The 23,261-nt window shown below is 35.7% G+C and overlaps 1 protein-coding gene across 1 annotated transcript in view; it reads left to right on the forward strand.

Annotated features, from left to right (window-relative positions):
- GABRA1 (gamma-aminobutyric acid type A receptor subunit alpha1) overlaps positions 1 to 23,261 on the forward strand; it is a 60,990-nt gene that overhangs the window by 17,450 nt on the left and 20,279 nt on the right. The window contains exons 4-7 of the mRNA XM_039219358.1: positions 3,046 to 3,113; positions 10,354 to 10,574; positions 12,932 to 13,014; positions 20,310 to 20,453. Coding sequence (XP_039075289.1) covers positions 3,046 to 3,113; positions 10,354 to 10,574; positions 12,932 to 13,014; positions 20,310 to 20,453 — 516 coding nt within the window. The remainder of the gene's footprint in view (positions 1 to 3,045; positions 3,114 to 10,353; positions 10,575 to 12,931; positions 13,015 to 20,309; positions 20,454 to 23,261) is intronic.

The following is a 23,261-nucleotide window of genomic DNA, read 5'->3' on the forward strand; positions in this document are numbered from 1 at the left end:
TCTTATCCCAAGTTCCAGACAGCTTCCTGGATTTCACTGCATTGTGCTTGGTGCCATCACCCACCTGTTCCATTTAGTAGTTGAGTGGTCACTGCAGGACCTTCCCCTTACCCGCAGGCAACCTTCAGTTTGGGGACTTGGAAATTTTGTTACCTTAACCTTACGGTTTGTGAATATGTTTGGAGGGGAAACAGGATGAACAGAGAGCAAAAATCAGAAACTCTTTAAGGATATCTATATGATTAGAGAGCAGGGTGAGAAGGTCATTTGGGAGACTCATGAGCTGAGGGCTCTCGGTCGGGGTACATACCTGGGAATATTACAGTGGTGACTCTTGGGAAATATCAGAGGGAGGTAGTTAGTGGAAAATAAATGAAGCACTTGAAGATGATGGACTAGTTATGTAATATACTTAAAAGATAAAAGATTAAAGAAATAAACTTCTTAAGTGTGATTACAGCCATTTGTGTGAACTGCTTTGCATTTATGCTTACTGTCTATATGGCACCCTAAAAATTATGTGTGGCAATAAAGGTATATAAATTTAACCATGTTTTACATTCTATTTTATTGGTACAGTAATCTTTATGAATAGATTATTTGGTCTTTATAATTTGTTAGTTATATAGCATCGTCATTTACTAACAATCTAAAATAGCAGAGGGAAAGAGCCCATATATTTGGAAAGTGGATATCTCACTTCTTTGGAGTGCTTTATCATGCTAGATTAAACAGATTGGTTGTTCCTAAAACATCTGCTAAGCCAACTTTTGTAAAGCTAGCTACCTTGGGGAATTACCTTGAAGTGCAGAAATTATGCCCTGCCTGCACCCAAGAAATAGATAATGGTGATAAAGGAGTTCAGGAAAGCTGTCCCACACTGTCAAGCAGTTGCAAGTGTGCAGACAGGGATTCATATATATTTCCCAAATGAACATGCATTTAATAGTAGATCCCTGCCACAAAAATAAAAGCATTTTAATGCTGCAGATGTCACTCAGATCTATAAGATATTCACTGTAAGTCTTACAGCTTATAACCTGCAGAGAATTAAAACAGCCTTGGAAACAAAATTAGATTGAGCCATTCAGTTAGAAAAATAAATAAAATAACAGGATGATCTAACTATTTCAAGAATTATGTAGAAAGAAAATACAGATATTAATTTTTTCTGATTACACAATTTGTAGTGCTTTTAATAGCAAGAAATTAATCTGTAAATCATAGATAAAATTATTGCCTACAAGGAGCATACCTGGTACACAAGGAATTAGGATGCAAATATGCCCAATTTTCTATTATCTGTTGTCTTTTTTGTATTTTTTTCATGACAAGAAGTGCATATTTTATCATACCAAAAAGTAGTGATGGCTCCTTTGCTTGAACTAGAAAAGATAATGCTGAAAGAGAAAGGCCAAAGTGAGCTCAATTAATAAAATAAATTCTGGTTTTTGTGAATAGATAGCATACATTCTCTTTTTATTATTGTTTTAATTGAAAGTCAGGCCATGATATTCCAATAAAGTACGAACTCTAGATGGAGTCTTAAGAAATAACAGATGTTTAAACTGAGAAAAAGGATTAGTGTAGTAAAAAATACATATGGAAAGAGAGTGCAATAAAAAGAGAGAAATGTATGCACTGGGAAGATAACTGCAGAAGGGGAGAGGGTGGGGGCAGGTAGAAAAGGCAAATGGTTATTGCAGCTGAGATGTCGCTGATGGCTGCTCCTTCCAAGTGACACAGTTGCTGTAGAATGTTAACACTGATGTTGGAAGTGAGTTCTAAAAACACTGCTGTATTTTCTTTGTCTCAATGTCCTCCATTTTGAAGTTTTTAAAGGGTAATTCCCAGATAATTCTTATGTCAAGGGACTCATTTAAGCATTTTGGAGCCAATGAAATTGTTATCCAAAAAAAAGAAATGAAAAAAAAAAGGAAAAAAAGAAGAAATATTGGATTGGTGGTTGAAGGGATTATCTCAACCTCCAACTTAGATTACCATTTGTGGTACATAGTATGTGTAGTATGTAACATGACCTTCTTGAGAGAAACTTATACTGTGTATTTACTGTTTACAATTGAGTTGCTCAGAGATAAAATTCTTGATTTTCAAAAGAATTCATTATTGAATATATTGGATAACATTTTTAATATCCTACCTCAGAGACACAAATGTCCTGATAAATAAAACGAATTGCTTAAGATACTGGGCTGTTATTTCTCAGAGCTACAGTTGAAAATGAAAAAGCCATCTTTTTCATTCTCACCTTCAAACAAACTGTGTCCTTATATGAAAGCAACATTTCTCTATTTTGGGGTGGGGGGAGACTGTATATACTTGAAAATGTGTTGAGTTGTCACCAAACTACAATAAATTTGTTTTATTGATTGATATATGCCTCAGAGACTAGTAAAATAAGATCACATTGAACTTGAAATGGAATTTATTAAATGAACTTTTTTTCTGTGCCAATATATATCCTTCTTATCCTCAAAATTGAAAATATTTGTATAGGTTGTCAGCTTTCCCCAGGGAGTAATTTGGATAGTTCAGTTATGATTTAGTGCCAGAAAGCAGTCATTTGTAAAACATACCCTTGAGTCCTTAAAGAGTTAATAAAGCTTGCTGCAGTATACTATATGCTTCCCAAGAGTATCCTAAATACCTGGAGGATCTGGCGAGCTCTGTAAGAATGTTGAAGCTGAAATCATACCCATATGCTAACATTGTTATTACAATGTGAAATGGCTTCGTATCATTTAGGAAAGTGTGTCCATTATTGAAGAATTCATTAACCAGCAGCTGAGTCCTCCATAGAGTCAGCCTCCCAAAGTGGCATAGTTAGGCTCCATTCTCCATTGAAAAATATTAAGTGTGAAATTTCTTGTGTAAGCAGCAAATTATCAGGACTACACAGTGGACCAATTTTAGAAATAGCTAATCAAAGCCAATAAATTTCCCATTTGGGTGTGAGTATGTGGTGGTGAGATCTAATAAGGACTATTGATGGATATTCACTGTCCCAATTTCCTGCTTCATCAGAGCGTGTAACTGAAGTGAAGACTGACATCTTCGTCACCAGTTTCGGCCCTGTTTCAGACCATGATATGGTAAGTGACACTGCATTTTTGGTTTTCTTGGTATATTTTCTAAACTTTACTTTGGAAAGAAAAATACAGACCAAGTATTTAGAGAGCAACTTCAAATAGCTTGGCTGTATTTTTGTGTCTTTCCATATGTGTAATATGTAATATATACTTATATATAATATATAATATTTATATAATAGGAATATATTAAACAGAGAAATAGTTAAAACATATTGGTGGGAAATATGTAGCTTCACTGCAAAAGGCATTCATTAAATTATTGCCAAGAATGAAAATAAAATTAATACATACCTGTTGTTTTCTGTTCCAAACCCAATAAATTAACATGGATTTCTCTTCTGTCTGATGGGAATTGGTAAATCTGTAGAGCTTTCAAGGTATTATGTAATATTTGTGAACTGATAACAGCCAAGCTCCTATAGAAGCAAAAATAATCATAAAGAGCCTATAAAGACGTATCATTATGAATATTTCAAAGATCTATGTATTGAATATTTTTGAAATGCCTTTTTGTTGACACCATCTTTACATAAAAGTCCTCTGATTTCATAGTAGTTCAAATGATTCAAATAAAAGTTACAGAAAATATTAGTTTAGACCAGCATTTCCCAAAGTGTAGAAGCTCACAGTTTGGCAGGGTAAAAGCTCTGACAAATACTGATGTAAGATAACCTGTTTAACTACATTTAAGCTAGTGTTTTCCAATCATATTTGCCCAAAACCTTTTATATGATACCTGTTGATGTTCTGTAGAGCTAGTACTCTGTGAGTCAAACACTGGGAAGTGCTGGCTCAGGATAATTAGATATTTTAGATGTTAACACAGGTTATGAAATGTACCAACTATGCCAATCAGAGTTAGCAGAGCATAAGAGAGACAGCAAAGTGATAGATAAGAATACAGATTTCTGAACCAGAATGTTGCCTGAGTTTATAATCCGAGCTTCCACAGTTATATTGTATATTGTTGTATTCTTGGGAAGTTCTTTAATATCTGTTTGCCTCAGTTTCTTTACATGTAAGATGGGAGTAATAACAATACCTCATGGGGTTATCACAAACATTAAATCAATTCATATGTGAAAGCACTTAAAAAATTCTCGCATATAGCAAGCACTCAATGAATGTCAGACATTATTACTATGCAAGAAGTAGAGATATAAAAGTAGCCATAATTGTGGATTTATTCCTTTGACAACTTGTTATAGTGGTTGGTCTATAGACCATTTATTGAAATACTGAGTTCCACAGTAGTTTTTGCTAACCTGATCACTCTCTGAGGACCTCTCGTGATTCTCCTATGTTTTTTAAACACTTTTTAAATGTTTTATTTATTTCTGAGAAAGAGAGGCAACATGAGCAGGGGAGGGTCAGAGAGAGAGGGAGATACAGAATCTGAAGCAGGCTCCAGGCTCTGAGATGGCTGTCAGCACAGAACCCGACACGGGGCTTGAACCCACAAACTGTGAGATCATGACCTGAGCTGAAGTTGGACGCTTAACCAACTGAGACACCCAGGTGCCCCAATTCTCCCATGTTGGAATCCTGTCTTACAACACTATTCTTTCATGTTACTACTCTAATGAAAAACATTTAAAAGATCCAAGTGAGGTTTAAGGTCAGATTTAAACTTCTCTTCCAGTATTTCATATACTCCGTAGATGATGTTACTACTCATCCTCACTTGTTCCTACTACTGACTACTTACTTTAGTTATTTGCTTACGTACTACTTTCTGTGAGGCAATACCACTTGGAGTGGGTGAACTTGTCAAGGATTCAGTCAGGTAAATTCAGATCTCACCACTACCAATAGCATAACCTTGATGAGTGTGTAAGTCTCAAAATACTAAAATGGGTATGTTATTGTAATTGCCTTTCCTTATATGATAGTTAGGAATTTTATATGACCTATATAAGTAAAGTGTTTATAGACAGTGCTAAAAAAAGATAGTTGTTATTTTTGTCTCTGAATGTCTTACCATGCCATGTACCCTTCATGGAAATTCCCTCTATATTATACCCATCTAAATCCTACGTTTCTATAAAGGCCCAAATAAAAACCCAAAAGCTTAATGAACACTTTTTTTTTTAATGAATCCAATAATGGATTAAGTTTCCCTTTCTGCATTCTAGTCACATTTATTGACAGTAAAATAACAATTTAGCTTTTGACTTCATTTATAACAATGCTTTGTAAAGTTATCTCTTTTATATAAATGCCTTATTTTCCTCAAGTGATGCCAAGAAATATAAAAGACACATTTGTTTCATATCCCTCACAGTATCACTGTATCACTGGGCTGTGTGTTGACTTACTACTTATTTAGTGATTGGTTAACGAGTCTATATTGTCTTTAAAAAAATAAAGTCTTATGGGGCTTAGTAAATAATACCCTCTTTCCTGTGTGAGTTCTGAGCCTTTTTAGAAATAATAGAGTAATGGATTTGGAAAATGAGAATATGATCTTTATTACTAATAATGATGGTACTGCAGAAAGTGGCATATATCTGCAGAAAAGTGGGTTTGCAGACAGTGAACATCAGAATCAGATTACCACCCAGTCAATAGGCAACACTTTGGACTCCTTCTGTTAGGGCATAGACTGTCCATGTGAAACTTCTAACATGGAGAAACATAGCAGAATTTGTGAGTCTTATGGGCAGCACACAGCAGGAGGAAGCTGAGATAGGCAAGATAGATTTCTCCTTCCAAATTTACCCATCAAATTAAATTATTCTTCCTCCTCCCCTCCCCAAATAGAAGGGTGGAAGGGAATGAGGAGCATTTAGAAGTTTTGCACTGCTAAAGCTCTCTTCTCATCAGTGGAAACATTGAGAGGGGATGAGGCATTACAAACATCACACACTAATAATGATATTATTTCTCCTCCTCCTCCTCAATATTATAACTATCATCATCATAATTAAAAATGAATATTCTCTATCTCTGGCATCTTTCATAATGCCTCACAAAGAGTAGATGCCGTATGGGAGTTGTTAAGAAAGAGTGTTCAAATAAAGGCCAATGCAATCAAAAACTTCTCTTGAAAATATTTGATATACTTTTGAGTCATTGGTTTTGATTGTGATTTAAGGGATGACAGTTTTGTTTTGTTTGTCTTGGACTAAAGGTACATATGTCTGTCCTATGATTATTGTGACTTTTTTCATACATGGCCTTGGGTCAAATATCAGATAGGAAGAAGGAACAGAGTGTCTAAGCCAGTTATACTTCCGATTGCCTAAAATTCCTGAACCAGACAATGTTTGAATTGTTCTGTCAAGGACCAAATTAGTCAGGTCTACAACTGATATGTTAAGTGGCTAGTGGAAATTATACCTGGCCAATTCTTCTGGGAGGATTACTCATTAAAACCACATTATGGGAGGGGTGCCTCGATGTCTCAGTAGGTTAAGTGTCTGACTCTGGACTTCAGCTCAGGTCATGATATCACAGTTCAGTTGATGGGATCAAACCCTAAATCGGGCTCTCCACTTAAAGTGCTGAGCTTGCTTGGGATTCTCTCTCTCTTCTCTCTCTGCCCCTCATTTACTCACCTTCTTTCAAAATAAGTAAATAAACTTAAAAAAAACTTTAATCCATATTATGGGAGAATTATGCATAAAGAGCAGTGTAGTATGATTTAGAGGCTATCAAAATTAGAAGGCCAAATTAAAGAGCTATTTTTCAAACAAGAAAACCTTCCTAGTTTTTAAAATGAGAACTACTAAAATATCTAATTAATAAGAGTAGCCATAACAACATTCAACATTATTGAATGTTTATACTATATGATGCACCATGATAACAGTTTTATAGATCATATTTCATCTAGTACTCATACAATGCATTTTACCTACATATTACTATTACCCACAGTTTCTAGAGGAAGAAAGTGACCTACCTATCTAGGTAGCAACTTGAACTCAGGCTCTGTGTCCCTAGAGACTCTGCAGCTCCCAAGGCATCTGACTTCATCTGGAATAGAAAACAAAATTAGGACAACTCCTTAGCTTTATTTTAAAAACCATTAATTGGCAATCAAACAGCACATTCCCAGGGCACTAGGTTCTGACAGAAATATCCAGGCAGCACAATCACAGAGCCCTGTTTTCCTTGGTACTTAAAATGTAGGAAGTCAGAGAACACACAGATGGTAATAGATGGTGCAAGTGGGAACACTTCCATACAATATGTATTTAGAAACATCACGAATGTTTTGTCCCAGTCTTCAGAATAAGGCTCACATTCTCCAGGGACCCGCTGTATTGAACAGGGTCACTTGGAGAGACTTTTCACTTGAGTGGTGGGGGCTGGAACACCGGACCTCGAACAGATTCTTCACCAGAGCTTCCTCTTTGTTAAGACAGTTTTCTCTATAATCTTTTCTTGTGCCTTCTGATTTTGCTTTGCTTGCTTAGTACCACCTCACTTTCCTCAGGTTTCCTATCCAGCTACTCATCCAAATAACACTTTTTCATTCCCAGTGACATTGAAATCTAATCTAAATCTTGTTGATTTAAAACAAAAATAAAATCGGGAGACAAATACTTCCAGGGTTTACTGAGAACTTCCTATGTTTTAGACATTCTTGCAAACTGTTAACTTACATTAACTCACTTCTCACAATAGGCCAGTGAAATCAGTACTGCCATGATCTCCACTTTCTAGTTTGGAAATTAGAGTTTAGAAAGGTAAGAAAGTGACTTCAAGTCATATATCTGGAAGACAGACCCATAGGTCTCCTTTCCTCTCACTCATTCCACCTTCCTGAAGAAAGAGCTCTGGCCCATCCCGGCCTAATGAAATCTGTCCCTGAAGGGGAGGTCATGCTTCTCCCAGGGCAATATTGCAGGGGCCATTCTCAGAAAATGAGAAACCAAATATTTACACTCTTCACTAGACAGGATTTGATCATTACTGAGTGCTTTTATTTCAGTTTTCATTTCTACTTCAAACTGAAGGGAACATGGGAGTGAAAGCTTATCCAGTTAATTTTGTAGTGTATGTGTGTGTGCCTGCCTGTGCCACCAGTACAATATTAGAAGGGAGAATATCGTAAATGAATTCAGGCATTTAAATGTATGCTATTAGCACAGGTAAGTAAAACTGGTTGTAAACATGACAAAGACATAAACATGAGCAATTTGGCAAGTTTTGACCTAAGTTTTTTGGAATCATTGACTTTGTATGTAGCTTGTCAAAGATTTTAAGGTTTTTAAAATATTTAACATTTAGTTCATTTTCAAAAATCTCCTTGGAGTGAGCAAACAAATGAACAAAGTTTTTGGATTCATGAGAATATGGTCAGTTTAGGCATCCTTGAAATCTTGATTCACAAGTGACTATTCCCTCTCCTGTTTGATCAGGCTAAAGTAGTTCAGTTGGACAGAAAATAGAGCTTATGTGGCTGATTCCTGAGTAATAGAAATATCATCATTATCATATCCCCATCTCATAAGCTTGTCTGTTGTCCAGAGATGAGAATACACACAGCTCAGGCTAAATCCTTCCATTTGCTTCCTGAGTAAGCACTGCTACTCTGTATCACTAGCACTGCTACTCCATATTACTTCCCCACAAAGCCCATAGGCTCCCTCCCCATTTCTCTCCTCATGGAAAAATGCCATTCCAAGCCTGTCGTACTCCATGAGTTTTCCTTACAGCATCCAAGTCTAGACAGTTTCTCCCTCTGCTAAATTAAAAGATGCTTAAGAAATGTTTCTTGGTGAGTAAATGCCTATGTCATGTATCCCAGTGCCATTTCAAAACCTCACACTTGCAGACACAGAAAAACCTAAGCAATGATCAAGGTAGTTTATCTTGCCCACAAAAATAAACTGGCATTATGCTACACTTCCTTCTTGCTATCTCTGTCAGTATTTAGCACTAAGCCTGATCCACTGTAAACTATCCAAAAATCATTGTTAGCTACTTGATCAGTGAGAGCTGAGCAATGCCAAACGTGTGGCAGAAGGATAAAACTTTATTCAGTCTTTACCCAATCTTACTTAAACCCTGAGAAAGAGACAGGTGGTTAAAGTCATGCACAAAATGCCTAGACACAGACATTATTTATTCTACATGTTCTAAAGATGATAATGTATAAGATTTAAAAAAACACAACAGCTTTCTGATGCGTCAAGGTTTAGGGGTTTAAGAAAATGTAACATGATGTTTTCAAGTTTGTCTTCCTTCCAATTTGGAGCACACTAAGATTAATGGAGAACGTGGTAATCTTTATTTCAAACCATTAAGTTCCAAATTTAGTGTCAGTGTAGCAACTGCTGCAAGGAAGATGGATATTACCCTTTTCAATTTTAGGAGCTGGTAAGTCACATTGCTTGTTTTCAGATTAGCAGATGTTTGTTTCTGGGTATTGCCATAAGGAATGCTGTGTTTATTCAAATAAATAGATTCCCTGGCCGTGAATGATGATGAGCTTCACACATTTCTCATGTGTCTTATACACACATAATCACACAAACACACACTCACACACACTCACATATTCTGGGGTATTTTTTTGTTTTGTTTTGTTTTGTTTGGCAAAGATCCCAATTAACAGTGAAACAGATTCTTAATTCTCATGATGTTCTTTGTTGTAAAGAATTGAAAGTCTCTGCACATTATATGTGAAAAAAGAAAAAAGATTACTTAGCCAAAAAGGGTATGGTATTGTCACACTCTTATTAGAAGCTAGAAGAAGAGAGAGGAAAGCACAACCATAGAAGCCATAGTGGATGATTTAAGTTTGCTGTGGGATTTTCAGAAACTATGGAAGCCTTCCCCTCCTCTCTCCTCTGTCCCAAATACTATGCTTTATCATAACTGGAATTACCCAATTTAAACATTTTCCTACATGTAGGAAGCTCTAACATAAATTTTATTTATTTGTACTATATTCTGTTTTTTTTTTTTTTTTTTTTTTGAATGCTGATGTGGAGGTTTGGGAAGTAGGCCATGATTTTCCTTTCACATATCTCAGGAGATAATCATTGGTATTTTTCTCGCCAAGAAATATGTCAGTCATCTAGGTGTTTTTAAAAAAAGGATTATGCCAGCCAGTGATTCACCTGCCACCAATATGTACAGGCCACCACGAGTTTACTTCTGGAAACATCACCTAGCTCATATTTTGCTTCTAGGTTACAGAAATTATGCATGGTCTGTGTAAGCTATTTGCATTGCAAAATACAGCTCAGTGTACTCTTTGCCTTTTTCCAAAATTACCTAGGAATATACAATAGATGTATTTTTCCGTCAAAGCTGGAAGGATGAAAGATTAAAATTTAAAGGACCCATGACAGTTCTCCGGTTGAATAACCTAATGGCAAGTAAGATCTGGACTCCAGATACCTTTTTTCATAATGGAAAGAAGTCAGTGGCACACAACATGACCATGCCCAACAAACTCCTGAGGATCACAGAGGATGGTACCTTGTTGTATACCATGAGGTAAGGATGACTGTGTTCTGTTTGGGAATCTTTCTGAAATTCTTTCTCTTCCATATACATGTGATCATGAAGCCAATGGGCCACGGTAGAGTGTCTGGTTTCCTGTATGTCCTGTTTTACAACTTTAGTAATTACTCTGCTGTGAAAAATAAATTGACTGAAATATTATGCAAGTATTGAGGTGTTAAGTAAAATGATTAGACAAAATGGAAAAAAAGTTTATAATGTATATTAAGTAACATATCTCTCCAACATACTCTAATTCAGTATGATGAACTTCTTCCCCTTACTATTAACCCCATATATTCCTGCATACCAATAAGGTCTAGATTAAATTTCTATAAGCTATCTCAAAGTATGTATCTGAAAATGCTTCTACTTTACAAGGAAGGGGTGGAATAAAGCGAAGGGGAAAAATTAGAACAGCACAAGTCGTAAAAACCATAGATTCATGTGGAAGTATACATTTAGAAGGATTTATAATGATATTATTAGCTATACTGAGGAAAAAATATTCTTAGTTTTGCTTAAATTGAAGAATACATGCACATATATATGCATGTGTTTCTGCTTTATGAATGTTTCCCTCAGATTACTGGAAAATCTAGCAGCTTTATGAATGTTTCCCTCAGATTACTAGAAAATCTAGCAGCTAGATACCATTGATTCATTTGTGGTTGAATGAAGGAAACATGAATCAAAAAGGTTGTGAATATTTTTAAAGAAAAAATGTTTAAAATATCATTAATTGATAAGAAATGAAAAATTGTCCAGAATTTGTTCTTAAGGGAAGGAGTTATTTCATACCCAAGTGACTTGTTAGAATGTTATTTTCGTAGATCTGCACAGTACTTGGTAATTCATACCTGTCCAATTATTCCTTTGGCAAGAAAAGGTAATTGAGGTAAAAACCTAGACTTGCTAGAGTTTGTTTAGCATGGGAATAGAGTGATATTTTGCTTTAAAAAAAGCCTCCAGAATTCCTACCTTTTTATACAAAAATATCCAAGTGTAAAAGAAGGGAAAAAATGCTTCAAGAGCCATTTTAGATGTTGGATTCAACTAGTAAGTTTATAATAGGACTTAAAGAATGAAAAATTTTCAAAAAAAAAGAAAAGAGAGAAAATAGATCAGTGGACAGATGTGTTGAGACCTTTCCAGATTATCCAAGTAGGATCTATTTATAATTGAAACTTGAAATATTCTCCCCTTGTAAAATATCTTGTTTTTGAGTGTAAGTTCAGTATTTATTTCTCCTAAGTGGCACTTTTTTGGATACAGGACTTGCATATCTGGTAAGTTTACCGACTAATGCTTTCTGATGTATGCAGTGTTAATCAATAACTAGACTGTATCTCCCATCTTCTAAATTTCTCACCACCTTTGCTAATATGTTATCACTTTCCTTAATATTTTAGTTTTTTCACATTTTAGTTTTAAAATGTGAGTTTAATCATTAATTTACCCATTTCATATTTGCTTCAATCAGTATTATAATCACTTAATGAGTTTACTGGCCATAAAGCCATCCTGACCACATTTCTTGAGCTACTTAGAATATGAGTAAACATATTTTATAAAAACCATGTGGGCAATTTGGTATACATCACTTCATTATTCCCACCAAACAAGATCAAACGTATTTCAGTGAAATTTTTTCCTTTTATCCTTTTTCAAACATAAATAGAACTCATATTCCCTAAAGACAGGAACTAAAGAGAAGCACTGTAGAGTCCAGGCTTCAATTAGGCAGTAGATTTGTAAAGAAAATGAAATGGTTAGAACATAGTGAGATCACACACAAACTTTCAGAGGAGAATTTACGTTATTCTCAATCTCACAAAGCCTGAGGACAGTTCCTCCTTCACCTACTCCTTTGTCATTTTATGCATCTGGTGCTATTTTAGGGAAGGAGATGGAAGGAGATAGGAAGAGCTGCCCTGGGGAGAGAAAGCGTTCTCTTCTCTTCCATGCCACCCATGTCTTCTTCTCCACCAAGTCTTTATACAAGTATTTATTTGCTTACAATTAATTTTAGTCTCCAAAGATTTGCTGGATCTATGTAGATGAGGTGATGATCCTTGTCTCTGGAAACAGTAACAAGGCTTGCCCATCATACAAAATCTAGTGTCGTCTATTTTCTCAAAACCAAAAAACGGATAGAATCCAGTCATTGTTGTAAACAATTCCTTCTAGATCTTTTGATTAACAGCTCAGAAGAGTGCTGTAGTTTGTGTGGGCTTCTCTTGCTTTGTTAATATATTAGCTATAGTTAGTAACACACCAGTTGTATTTATCAGAAAGTTTCTAATCTATGGGACTCTTGTTTATTTCTGTTGTTTTCCTTAATTGATAAGGCTGACGGTAAGAGCTGAGTGTCCAATGCATTTAGAGGACTTCCCTATGGATGCCCATGCCTGCCCACTAAAATTTGGAAGCTGTGAGTAAATTTATTTTAATTTTTCTTTTTTCTTATGAGAGACCTACATCTTTAAAAAGAAAGCTCCAGTTAGTAATGTCTGTTAGAAAGGTAAAGAGCATGAATAAAATTTGTATAGTGATTTGCTGCAAGTACTTTCTATAAGTAATAATCTTTTATATCATTTTAATGTTATTTCAGGAAGAGAGTATTCCCTATTTCCTCAATGAGAAAGAATGGATTTAATTAATTAGTAGAAAAATTCTACTTTTGTTAAAGTTGTATTCATAGAAAAACAAGTGGGGTATGGATGTTTTTACTCCATAGATACTATCTTTCCTCCAATAAATGGAGATCATTGTGTTTATTTTGTATCATTGCTGACATTTGTTTAACCTTAAGGATATTGCAAATTGTGGGGCATCTGGGTGGCTTAGTTGGTTAAATGTTCGACTTAGCTTCAGGTCATGATCTCAGGGTTTGTGAGTTCGTGTCCTGCATTCTGCCTCGGATTCTGTGTCTCCCTGTCTCTCTGCCCCTCCCCTACTCATGCTCTGTCTCTCTCCATCTCTCTTTCAAAAATAAATAAACATTAAAAAATTTTCTTTAAAAACCAATATTGCAAGTTGTTTATCAGATGGAAATATTGGCAGGTGGCAGCAGCAGATGATACGTTTTTCTTAATAATGAAGCCTACACCTAAAAAAGATATTGCCAGAAAAGAATTTACCCTAATTGTAGTGTTTAGAAAAGTTCTAGGTCTGTTTTGATATCCCATGAAATTCATGTATCTATTAATGCTTTTGAAGGTATCCTAGCTACCTTTATGATAATGGTCTGGGCTTCTGCTGTTTGAAAATATGCAGGCACATATCAGAGAAGCCAAGAGAACCTTGGCCCGTGGAGTCAGGTTCTTTGGCCCTCCTCAATCCTTCTGCTTTGACTAGCATGCACACAGAAAGTGACCAATGTATTCCTGGTTTCCTGCAGGAGAGTTACTTACAAATACTGAGTCAACTACTGGACTACCTAACCAGCTTTCTGTTCCCACTAGACAGACAGTCTAAGCAACTATTTTGGTGAAGGTATGATTCATAGAAAAAAATAGTGGTAGTGTAGGAAGACAGCAAGCAAAGAAAATAGCAAAGGGCCTTCAGGCTCCTGGCAGAAGCAGTCATGGAGAGACAAGTGTCTCTATTTATAAATCTAATTCCATCCTGAAACCCAAGGACAGACTACTTCAAAAATTGTCAGCCAAACAGGACTTTGGTGATAACTCCCACCTCCCCACTCTTTCCCCAGTTTAATGTGTACTCTACGTTATGGACTACTATGCATAGTAATCAATTTCTCTTGATTACCACTTTCATCTTTAACAATAATATTATGTATTATGTGTTACTTGTATGCTGGACAGTATATTAAACATTTGAATATGTTTATATATTATAACATAATATTATATATTATATCTTCCTTATAGTTAGGAAGATCATACATTACAGTTTGCCTGGGACTCTACTTATTTATGCCTAATATCCTGGCATAACTATTAATAGTGTCCCCTTTTACCTTCAGAAATACCTTGTCTTGGACAACAAATTACTTGGTTAGTATATTAGTAATGCTTTCAAGCAATTTGTATAGCTGAAAAAACGAGTTTTTATTTTTATATGAGATGAATGAAGGTGATTGTTGGTTGATTGTTGGTTAGTCAGTATCTCAATAAGGATGATGTTTTAAGAAGTCCTTAGATACTCTTCCTGATCACAAAATGGCTGCTGCAACTTCAGCCATTGCATCTGTTTTCAAAATAAAGAACAGTGGACAAAAAAGAAAGAACTAGGGCCATATAAAAAAGATAAAAACTTTCCTTAAAATCTTAGCAGACATTTACTCACATCTCATTAATTAAAGATGTGTCCCATTGCCAGTGCTAACTGCAAATGAGGCTGGGAAGAAATGTTCTTAAGTAGGCGCATTGTCAGCCTACTTAACAAGAAAATAGGAGGTATTCTAGGAAGGGGGAAATGGATAGTGAGTAGAAAACAAATAGTGTCTTTTGTAAGAAAACTCAAATACAAATCTGTTTTTCACCTCAGAGCCTTTATACATACTCTTCTCTCTATTTGAGTTACTCTTCCCTTGGTTCTGAGTGGGACTGGCTTCTTTTATTTTTCCACTTCTCAGTATAAATTTCATTTCCTAGGGATTTCCCTAATGACCTTATCTAAATTTACATACAGTCCCTCCAATCTTCTTGATTACAGTATATGTTTAATTTAGATGTATTATAACAATAATTATTAGTTTTGTTTATTGGTTGACATTTTTATTATCTGGAGACTGAAAACTCCATGAGAGCACAGTCTATTTTGTTCAGTGTTTCCTAACACAGAGTCTAATATAATGGAGACACTCAATAAATATTTATTGAATGGATAAAAATTATAATAATCAGATTTGAAATGTCCCTTCAATGTTTAAGTCTCAGAAAAGATAGACGACTTAAGGCCTACGGGGAATTAAAGAAACAGAGAAGAATTGACACTGAAAGGTAAGACATCTGAGCTCAGTGGGAAAGCACCATGACTAATTACCATTGCCTGCCATTGGCTCAAGAAGAAGCAGCAGTTGTTGATTTATCATGTAGTTAGTTCTCTGACCTGGCCTAATTAGCACACTTCCAAAAGGAAGAAACTGAGGCAAAAGTGTGCTAAAAATGCTTTGACCCCATTTTTGAAGCAAACGTCTTACCAAAGTATTCGAGAAGAGAATAAGCAAGAGACAAGCTACAGGAAATTATAATAATTTAGTAGAACACTAAGTAATCAATGTTTATGAAGCAACTGAGGCAGCCTCATCCATATGTTGATAAGAACTAAACTCAGAAAAGCAAATGTTTTCCTAACCACTCTCCATCAGACCCTGATTGCTAGTGTTATATCACACTTTTTGCTTATTAGGGATAAAGCCCTCTTCATAAGGTCAGATAACCAGAAGACAACGGGCGTGCTTCAGCTGACATCTTTTAACTAAATGTGGAGGAAAATACAAATAGGGCTTTGACACTAAAAGAAGAGATTCAGGGATGCTTGGGTGGCTCAGTTGGTTGAGCTTCTGACTTTGGCTTAGGTCAGGATTTCATGATTCATGAGTTCGAGTACCACATCAGGCTCTGCACTGTCAGTTTAGAGTCGGGTTTGGATACTCTGCACCCCGCCCCACCCCGGCTGGCACTCTCTCTCTCTCAAATATAAATAAACCTTTACAAAAATAAAATAGAGATTCAAGTTATGTTCTGACAGCAAGATTTAGGCAAGTGCTAGGTCCAGGAAGGACTTGATAAGTGATGGTTCTCCGATTATCAAGGACAGTCCTTTATAAATAAGGAGAGAGGCATAAGTAGAAATGTAAATGAATTCTGAACAATAAATAACTTTAGAAATTATTCAGTGCACCTAATTCATACAAATGGAAAGACAAAGGCCCTTAAAAGTACAGTGATAGTGTCTCTAAGCAGATGCTCTTCCAATACCAAGTCTATGCTTCTAGTGCTGTAGCCCCACAAAGTTTTTTCATAACCCCAACCAAAACTTTTTGTCTTATATTTAAAATTTTTCTTAGGTAATCTGCTGATTTATTTGAAATCTGAGCTTAACATTTTGACTAAATAGCTGAAGATTCTCTGTAATCTTCTTTTCTCTATGCTGAATAGTCTCAAATGAAGGAAGTTTTCACAGACCTACTTTCTCCTAGATACTGAAATGAAGAAATAAGCATATCACCTATTGTGGTGCCTTAGGTATATCTGTCTTTAACATCTTAAGACACCAATTTTCTTTTCTTTTAAATTTTTACTTAAATTCTAGTTAGGTAACATACAGTGTAATATTTTCAGATATACAATATAGTCACCTTCATTAAACAATCAGTGCTCCTCACAAGGGCCCTTCTTAATCCCCATCACCCATTTAACCATGTGGATCTACTCTGCATTTTGGGAGATTTTCACTGAGAGACATGAACAATGAGTAATCTCCACTTTCACAACAATGTTATGTTTATTGTAGATTTTGTGCACGATGGAGTTTCTAAGAAATTACATGAATGAGACATGTAATTGCATGAAATTAGAAGTTGATGGTAACAGATCTTTTCCTCTAAAACTATATTAGCAACCCACTGGCAACACATAACGAGGTGCAAAAAGATAGGGAGTCCAGGCACTGTTGCTAATGAAAGTGTAAAAAAGTAGCAAGAGTCTTTTATTTGTTATGAGATGACAGAAGGTGTAGGATTGGCTTCATCCCTAATTACTTGACTACTAAGTATGCTTGCTTGGAATTTGAGCATATAATATACAGTTTTTGCCTAGAAATCTTTAATAATAGCAGTGGAGTAGAATGGAGGTCATGCTATGCTCTTACCTGGTTTCCCACTAAATAGCTATGCACGCTTAAATAAGTCATTCAAAGTTTCTGCACTTCAATCTATCATCTGTAAAATGAGATACACTTTATGACCTCTAAAGTCCTTCCATATTAACAATCAGTGATTCTATGTTATCATAAACCTGACATGTCTTCTTAGATAAGACCCTTCCATTAAAAAAATTATGATCAGAGAAATATTTTACTGAAGGTAGGTACCTACAAATTGTAAGCAATATGGTTTTCAAACTCATGTGTTCTGTACTCTTTAAGGGATTTTATAAAAATAAATCTTGTTTTAGATGCTATTAACAAATGAACTCCTCCTCTAACAAATGAAATGCTAAAATGATTCAAAATGTTTTTAAGTCAACGAGATGTGTTAACTCAGTGGTAGGAATTATTTTACAGTGCATATGTATATCAAATCCCCATGTTGTATACTTTAAATATCTTAGAATTTTGGGGGTGCCTGGGTGGCATAGTCGGTTAAGCGTCCAACTTTCGCTTAGGTCATGATCTCGCAGTTCGTGGGTTTGAGCCCCGCGTCAGGCTCTGTGCTGACTGCCAGCTCAGAGCCTGGAGCCTGTTTCAGTCTGTGACTCCCTCTCTCTGACCCTCCCCTGCTCACGCTGTCTCTCTCTCTCTCTCTCCTAGAAATAAATAAAACATTAAAAAAAAAATTAAAAAAAAATGTCTTACAATTTTGTTGATTATACCTTAATAAAGCTGTGAATAAATACACACACACATACACGTACACACATACATACATGACTAGCATGGAAAAAAATCAGTGAGGACAGCCACAATTAAAAAAGAAAACTCAGTGAGAACAAATTCCAAAGCTATTCATTTAGGAGTCTTACATGTTTATAAAAGAAGCAATTACCACTGAATTCAATCCTAGTATATTCTCCCAAACTCTTGGAAAATTTGGTCAAAAAGATACCTGACTATAAATCTGTCCAGAAGTGATGCTGGAGCAGATGGGGTACCCATGTAAAATTAGGAGAATACTAATACTAATACTGGGTGTACTTTTCTGCAAAACTCATCCCAGAGATAGCAAGAAGCTTTGGGTCAGAGAATGAAGGGCATGGCTCGGATTTTTACAGCAGCTTCACGTGTGTGTAAAAATGCAGCGATGACTTCACATCTCATAATATTTCAGCTTGGACAGATACAGATTTGACCAAAACACCCAAGCTTGGTTACCTTGGGATGGGGGGTGCGTGAGGCAAGGATGCATTATAAATTTTATGGGCTCTAGGCACTTTTGCCTTTGTGTATAATTGCTCAAAAATATATGTTAAAACTTTGATTGATAATTTTTTATTTTTAACTTGCATATTTTATGACTATGTTGGTATAAAGATTAATATAATCCAAAGGGGTTATAGTCACCTTTTTCTGATTTTTAAATAAAGGAAAAACATTATTTAGCCGCTTAAAATTATTGTGGACCCTGAGCACTTTGTCTACTGGGCCTAATGCAGAAGTTGGTCAAGGGGTAGAGCTTTAACAGTAAAACCAATTTTTGCTATCAGATCTGCCTCTCAAACACTTTGGAAACACTTTCCTTTTGCTAATTTAACTCTTTCAACTTTTTTTTTAATGTTTTATTTATTTCTTGGAGAGAGAGAGAAAGAGAGAGAGAGAGACAGCGTGAACAGGGGAGGGTCAGAGAGAGAGTCACAGACTCTGAAACAGGCTCCAGGCTCTGAGCTGGCAGTCAGCACAGAGCCCGACGTGGGGCTCGAACCCACGAACCGCGAGATCATGACCTAAGCGAAAGTCGGATGCTTAACTGACTAAGCCACCCAGGCGCCCCTTAACTCTTTCAACTTTTAATATCACTCTACATCTAAAGAGAGGAAAGTGTGTACTATCGTTCCACCCGATGTAGAGTGGGTTTCTGTGACCACCAGAAAAGCTGTGGAATCTCTTCTTCTCCTTCTCACTCATTCTATAGAATTCTCCCCCCAATTTTCCTGAGTTATGAATCAGGATTATGACCTAACCTCTCATATAGAAGGATGACTAGGTAAATGAAAACGATTGAGAAGTTAAATAAGCTAAATGCTGTAACTCATCAAACTTATCATTGTGAGAGTAAATATCTATAAAAAGGAGAATTAATTTAAAAAGAAGTAAAGGCAAACTTGTTTTAAAAACAGATGTTCAGTAAAATTTCCAGTGTTACTTTTCACATTTATCATAACCTTCTGCTGGCCAAAAATAAACTGGACCCAGGCTATTACCTCTAGCCTTATTTAATCTCTGATGGGTTTCAGCTCTGGCCATATTAGTATTCCTGTTCTTTCTCAAATATATCAAGCTTTTATCTACACTGGAGGAAAAAATGTGATTGTTCATTTATCTATCAAACTCTTCCCCAAGATGTATATAGCCTACTCTCATTTCTGTCATGCATATAATTGTCATTTCCACAATGATCCTCTCTGAATCCTTCACTTAAAATAAGCTGATGTCCTTCATTCTCTACCCTCTTACCTATCATGAATGGCTTTATTGCATTTAACACTACTTGAAATTAAATGTTTATTAGCTTATCTGTTTTTGTCCCCATTACTGTCACAGCAGTAGGGAACCTTGTTAATTATGTTCACTAGCATATTTTCAGCAAGACACTTTGGCTTTTGTAGATGCTTAATGACCATTTGGTGTAAGAGTGAACAAATGACTGAACAAATCAGGAAAATGTATTTTAGTTTTCTACACTAAGGGATATACGCTCTCCTTTCCTGGCCTGCCTCTGGAACCATGCAATAGAAAATATAAAACTGATAGGACTCATCAACTAATTAGGAAAATCAAAGTAGTGTAACACATGGACCATTTTCCTTTCTCTCCTTTCAGATGCCTACACCAGAGCAGAAGTTGTTTATGAGTGGACCAGAGAGCCAGCACGCTCAGTGGTTGTGGCAGAAGATGGGTCACGCCTAAATCAGTATGATCTTCTTGGGCAAACAGTAGATTCTGGAATTGTTCAGTCTAGTACAGGTAAGTGCCATTTTATTATTCCAGATATTTCAGAAGAAATATAAGCAGTTTTTATGAGAATATGAGAATCAGTAAGATCTTCAATAACAAGTAGAAAAAGAAAATTTTGCTAAACTGAGCTAGATTCAGCTAGGAACTAGTGTAAACTCTATGGAGTTGTGCCCTTGGATTCATCATTTAATGTCTTTTGGTCTCTGTTTCTTTGTTTGCAAAATGAGGTACAGGTCTTATGTGATCAGGGTAGCATAGTATTTAAGAATGTGAACTTCTAGGGAAGAATATATAGAGTAAATTATTACTCCTCTACCTTATCTGTTGATTGTGGAAGAAATAAATTAAAACCATGAAAAGTGCTTATGATAGTTTCTGGCACATAAATTAAAAAAAAAATTTTTAATGTATGTTTATTTTTTGAGAGCAGGTTAGGGTCACAGGGTGAGAAGGAGTCACAGAATCTGAAGCAGGCTCCAGACCCTGAGCAGTCAGCACAGACCCCAACTTGAGGCTCGAACTCACGAACCATGAAATCATGACCTGAGCCAACATTGGACTCTTAACTGACTGAGCTACCCAGGCGCCTCATAAAAAACTTCTTCATAAATGTTAGTTATTAATATCATCTAGACCCAATTTATTGCCATGATTCAATGAATCTTGGTGAATTTGTAGCAGTGATTATTATACATAATGATACCAAAAGCCAGTTCCATCAACATAAATGTACCCATTCGTATCTCCAAGGATGGGTCTTCCACAGCTAAATCCTACAGAAACATAATTACATACTGACCACTTCACTTGGAATTAAAAATAGGTGAGGTGCCATTCTTCTTAATGTTGTAATTGCTTTACCAACAGAATACTGAGAACTAGGTGAGATACTATTAAGGAGCTGGACCCTAAATTTTAAACTTTTGAAGTTGCTTCAAGAAATTAGTTTATTTATATAAAGAGCCATTTTGTGACAATGTAATGTGATCATCAGGCTGGAAAATTATAAATAAAATTTGGATTTTAACCTTCCTTCAATCCCAATACTTTTAATTATGTTCAACTATTGAAAGCTTAACAAGTTTATAATTGTCTTTAAAGTTTTAAATTAACTCATTCACTTGGATTTGTAATTTCTAAAAAGGTATAGTTTGGTAATTAATAAGGGTAGGAGCACTATTTTTCTAAGAAAAAAATTCTTCCTTATATTTCAGGCTTTATATTAGGACCCTGATAATTCTAGCCTTGTTCAAGGAATAGGTCAATATATCTTACTCTGGTTTTTGGAAAATTCCTGCTTAATGTGATCTGTCTTTGGCTTAGTTTATAGTAACCATGGCGACTCTGTAAATTCAAATATTTAGGTTTCTTGTTTTGAAAAATGGAGAAAATTGTTCCTCAGTTTTGTCCATATTAAAAATACATGTGGCATCATATAAAGTTTTCAACTTTGCAGTGAGAAATATGTAAACTCAAGTCCTGGCCCTGCCACATAGAAGCCTTGTGACTTTGGGAAAGTCCTCTATCCAGTTAGAAGCTCTGGTGGCTTCCAAGAAGTGGTGATTCTATAATTTTGCACTATATGAGATAATGAGATAATATATGAGATAATACAAAACACTAAACAGAGTGTTACCTACAGTAAATACTCAAAATGGTATGTAGTAGTTGTTGTGATAGTCCTGAAGATATTCCAGAATAGGAAAAATACTGAAAATACTGAAAATGTTTCTTCCTCACAAGTTAAGTGGGAAAATATACTAAAATGAGCAGTGTTTACTTTTAAAACTCGAATGCTACCTGGATATTGTGGCAAGCCCTGGAGAGTCAATGATAGACAAGGCATAGATCTTGCTGTCATGGAATCTGAAATCTAAAGGAAGACAAACACATAAACTGTAATTATCAAAATGGGTAGTAAGTGCTGTGATTAACATTTTTGTGAAGGCAGGGACCATATCTGTCTTCTGTATCCCTATTATTTACTATAGTAGCTGAAACAGAGGAGACACTAAATATTTTGAATTAATGAATAAGAAAAGAAGCATATCCAGCCTAGAATAATCAAGAAAGAACAACTGCAAGGTTTGACTTCCATGTTGTTAATCTGTATTTACTGGAAACCAAATAATCACTGTTTTAAGCCCAGAACATTGAAAATAACAGACACAGAAATTTCCTTCTAGAAATTCTTCATCTGATATCATTGGAATGGAGGCTGAGAGATGTGAAGGAAACAATAATTGAAATGCAATGACATGCAGGTCTTCAATAGTAGAAGTATATACAAGGCATGAGGATTACTCAGAGAAAGGTGTGTCTCCACTCTACTTGTAATGCTAGTGACCTAGACTTGTCTCTGCATCCCTCTTTATGAGGCTTAGTCTGATGAACTTGGAGACTTCTCTGGCTTCATCAGGATTTAGCCTATGTAGATTCTATTTATTCAGAAATGATACACATGCACAAATTAGGGCTAGGAGATGAGATCAGTGGCCCAACCCACCATCACCAAGCTGGCTGGACCTCTTAAGTTGAGTGCATTAAAAGTACTCACTCTGTGCTAGAGCAGCAAGTTTATCTGCACAAATAAAAGCTTTTTCTTGTTATTCCCATGTTGGATATAGTTTGGGGGATGAGGGAATGGGAGGCAAGGAAAATAGTGTGCAAATTCTTCAATGTAGGAACTCAGTTTGTGTACATTTTCATCTCCACAGTAAGACACTGAACTATGCTCCTTCTGGGTCCACTTGAGCTCATAAAAAAAATCTCACCTTGACTGATTTCTGGGGAAGAAACAAAGATCTTTTTTAAGGT

Source organism: Hyaena hyaena, unplaced genomic scaffold (assembly GCF_003009895.1).
Source record: "Hyaena hyaena isolate Hyena2069 unplaced genomic scaffold, ASM300989v1 scaffold_814, whole genome shotgun sequence".
NCBI lineage: Eukaryota > Metazoa > Chordata > Mammalia > Carnivora > Hyaenidae > Hyaena > Hyaena hyaena.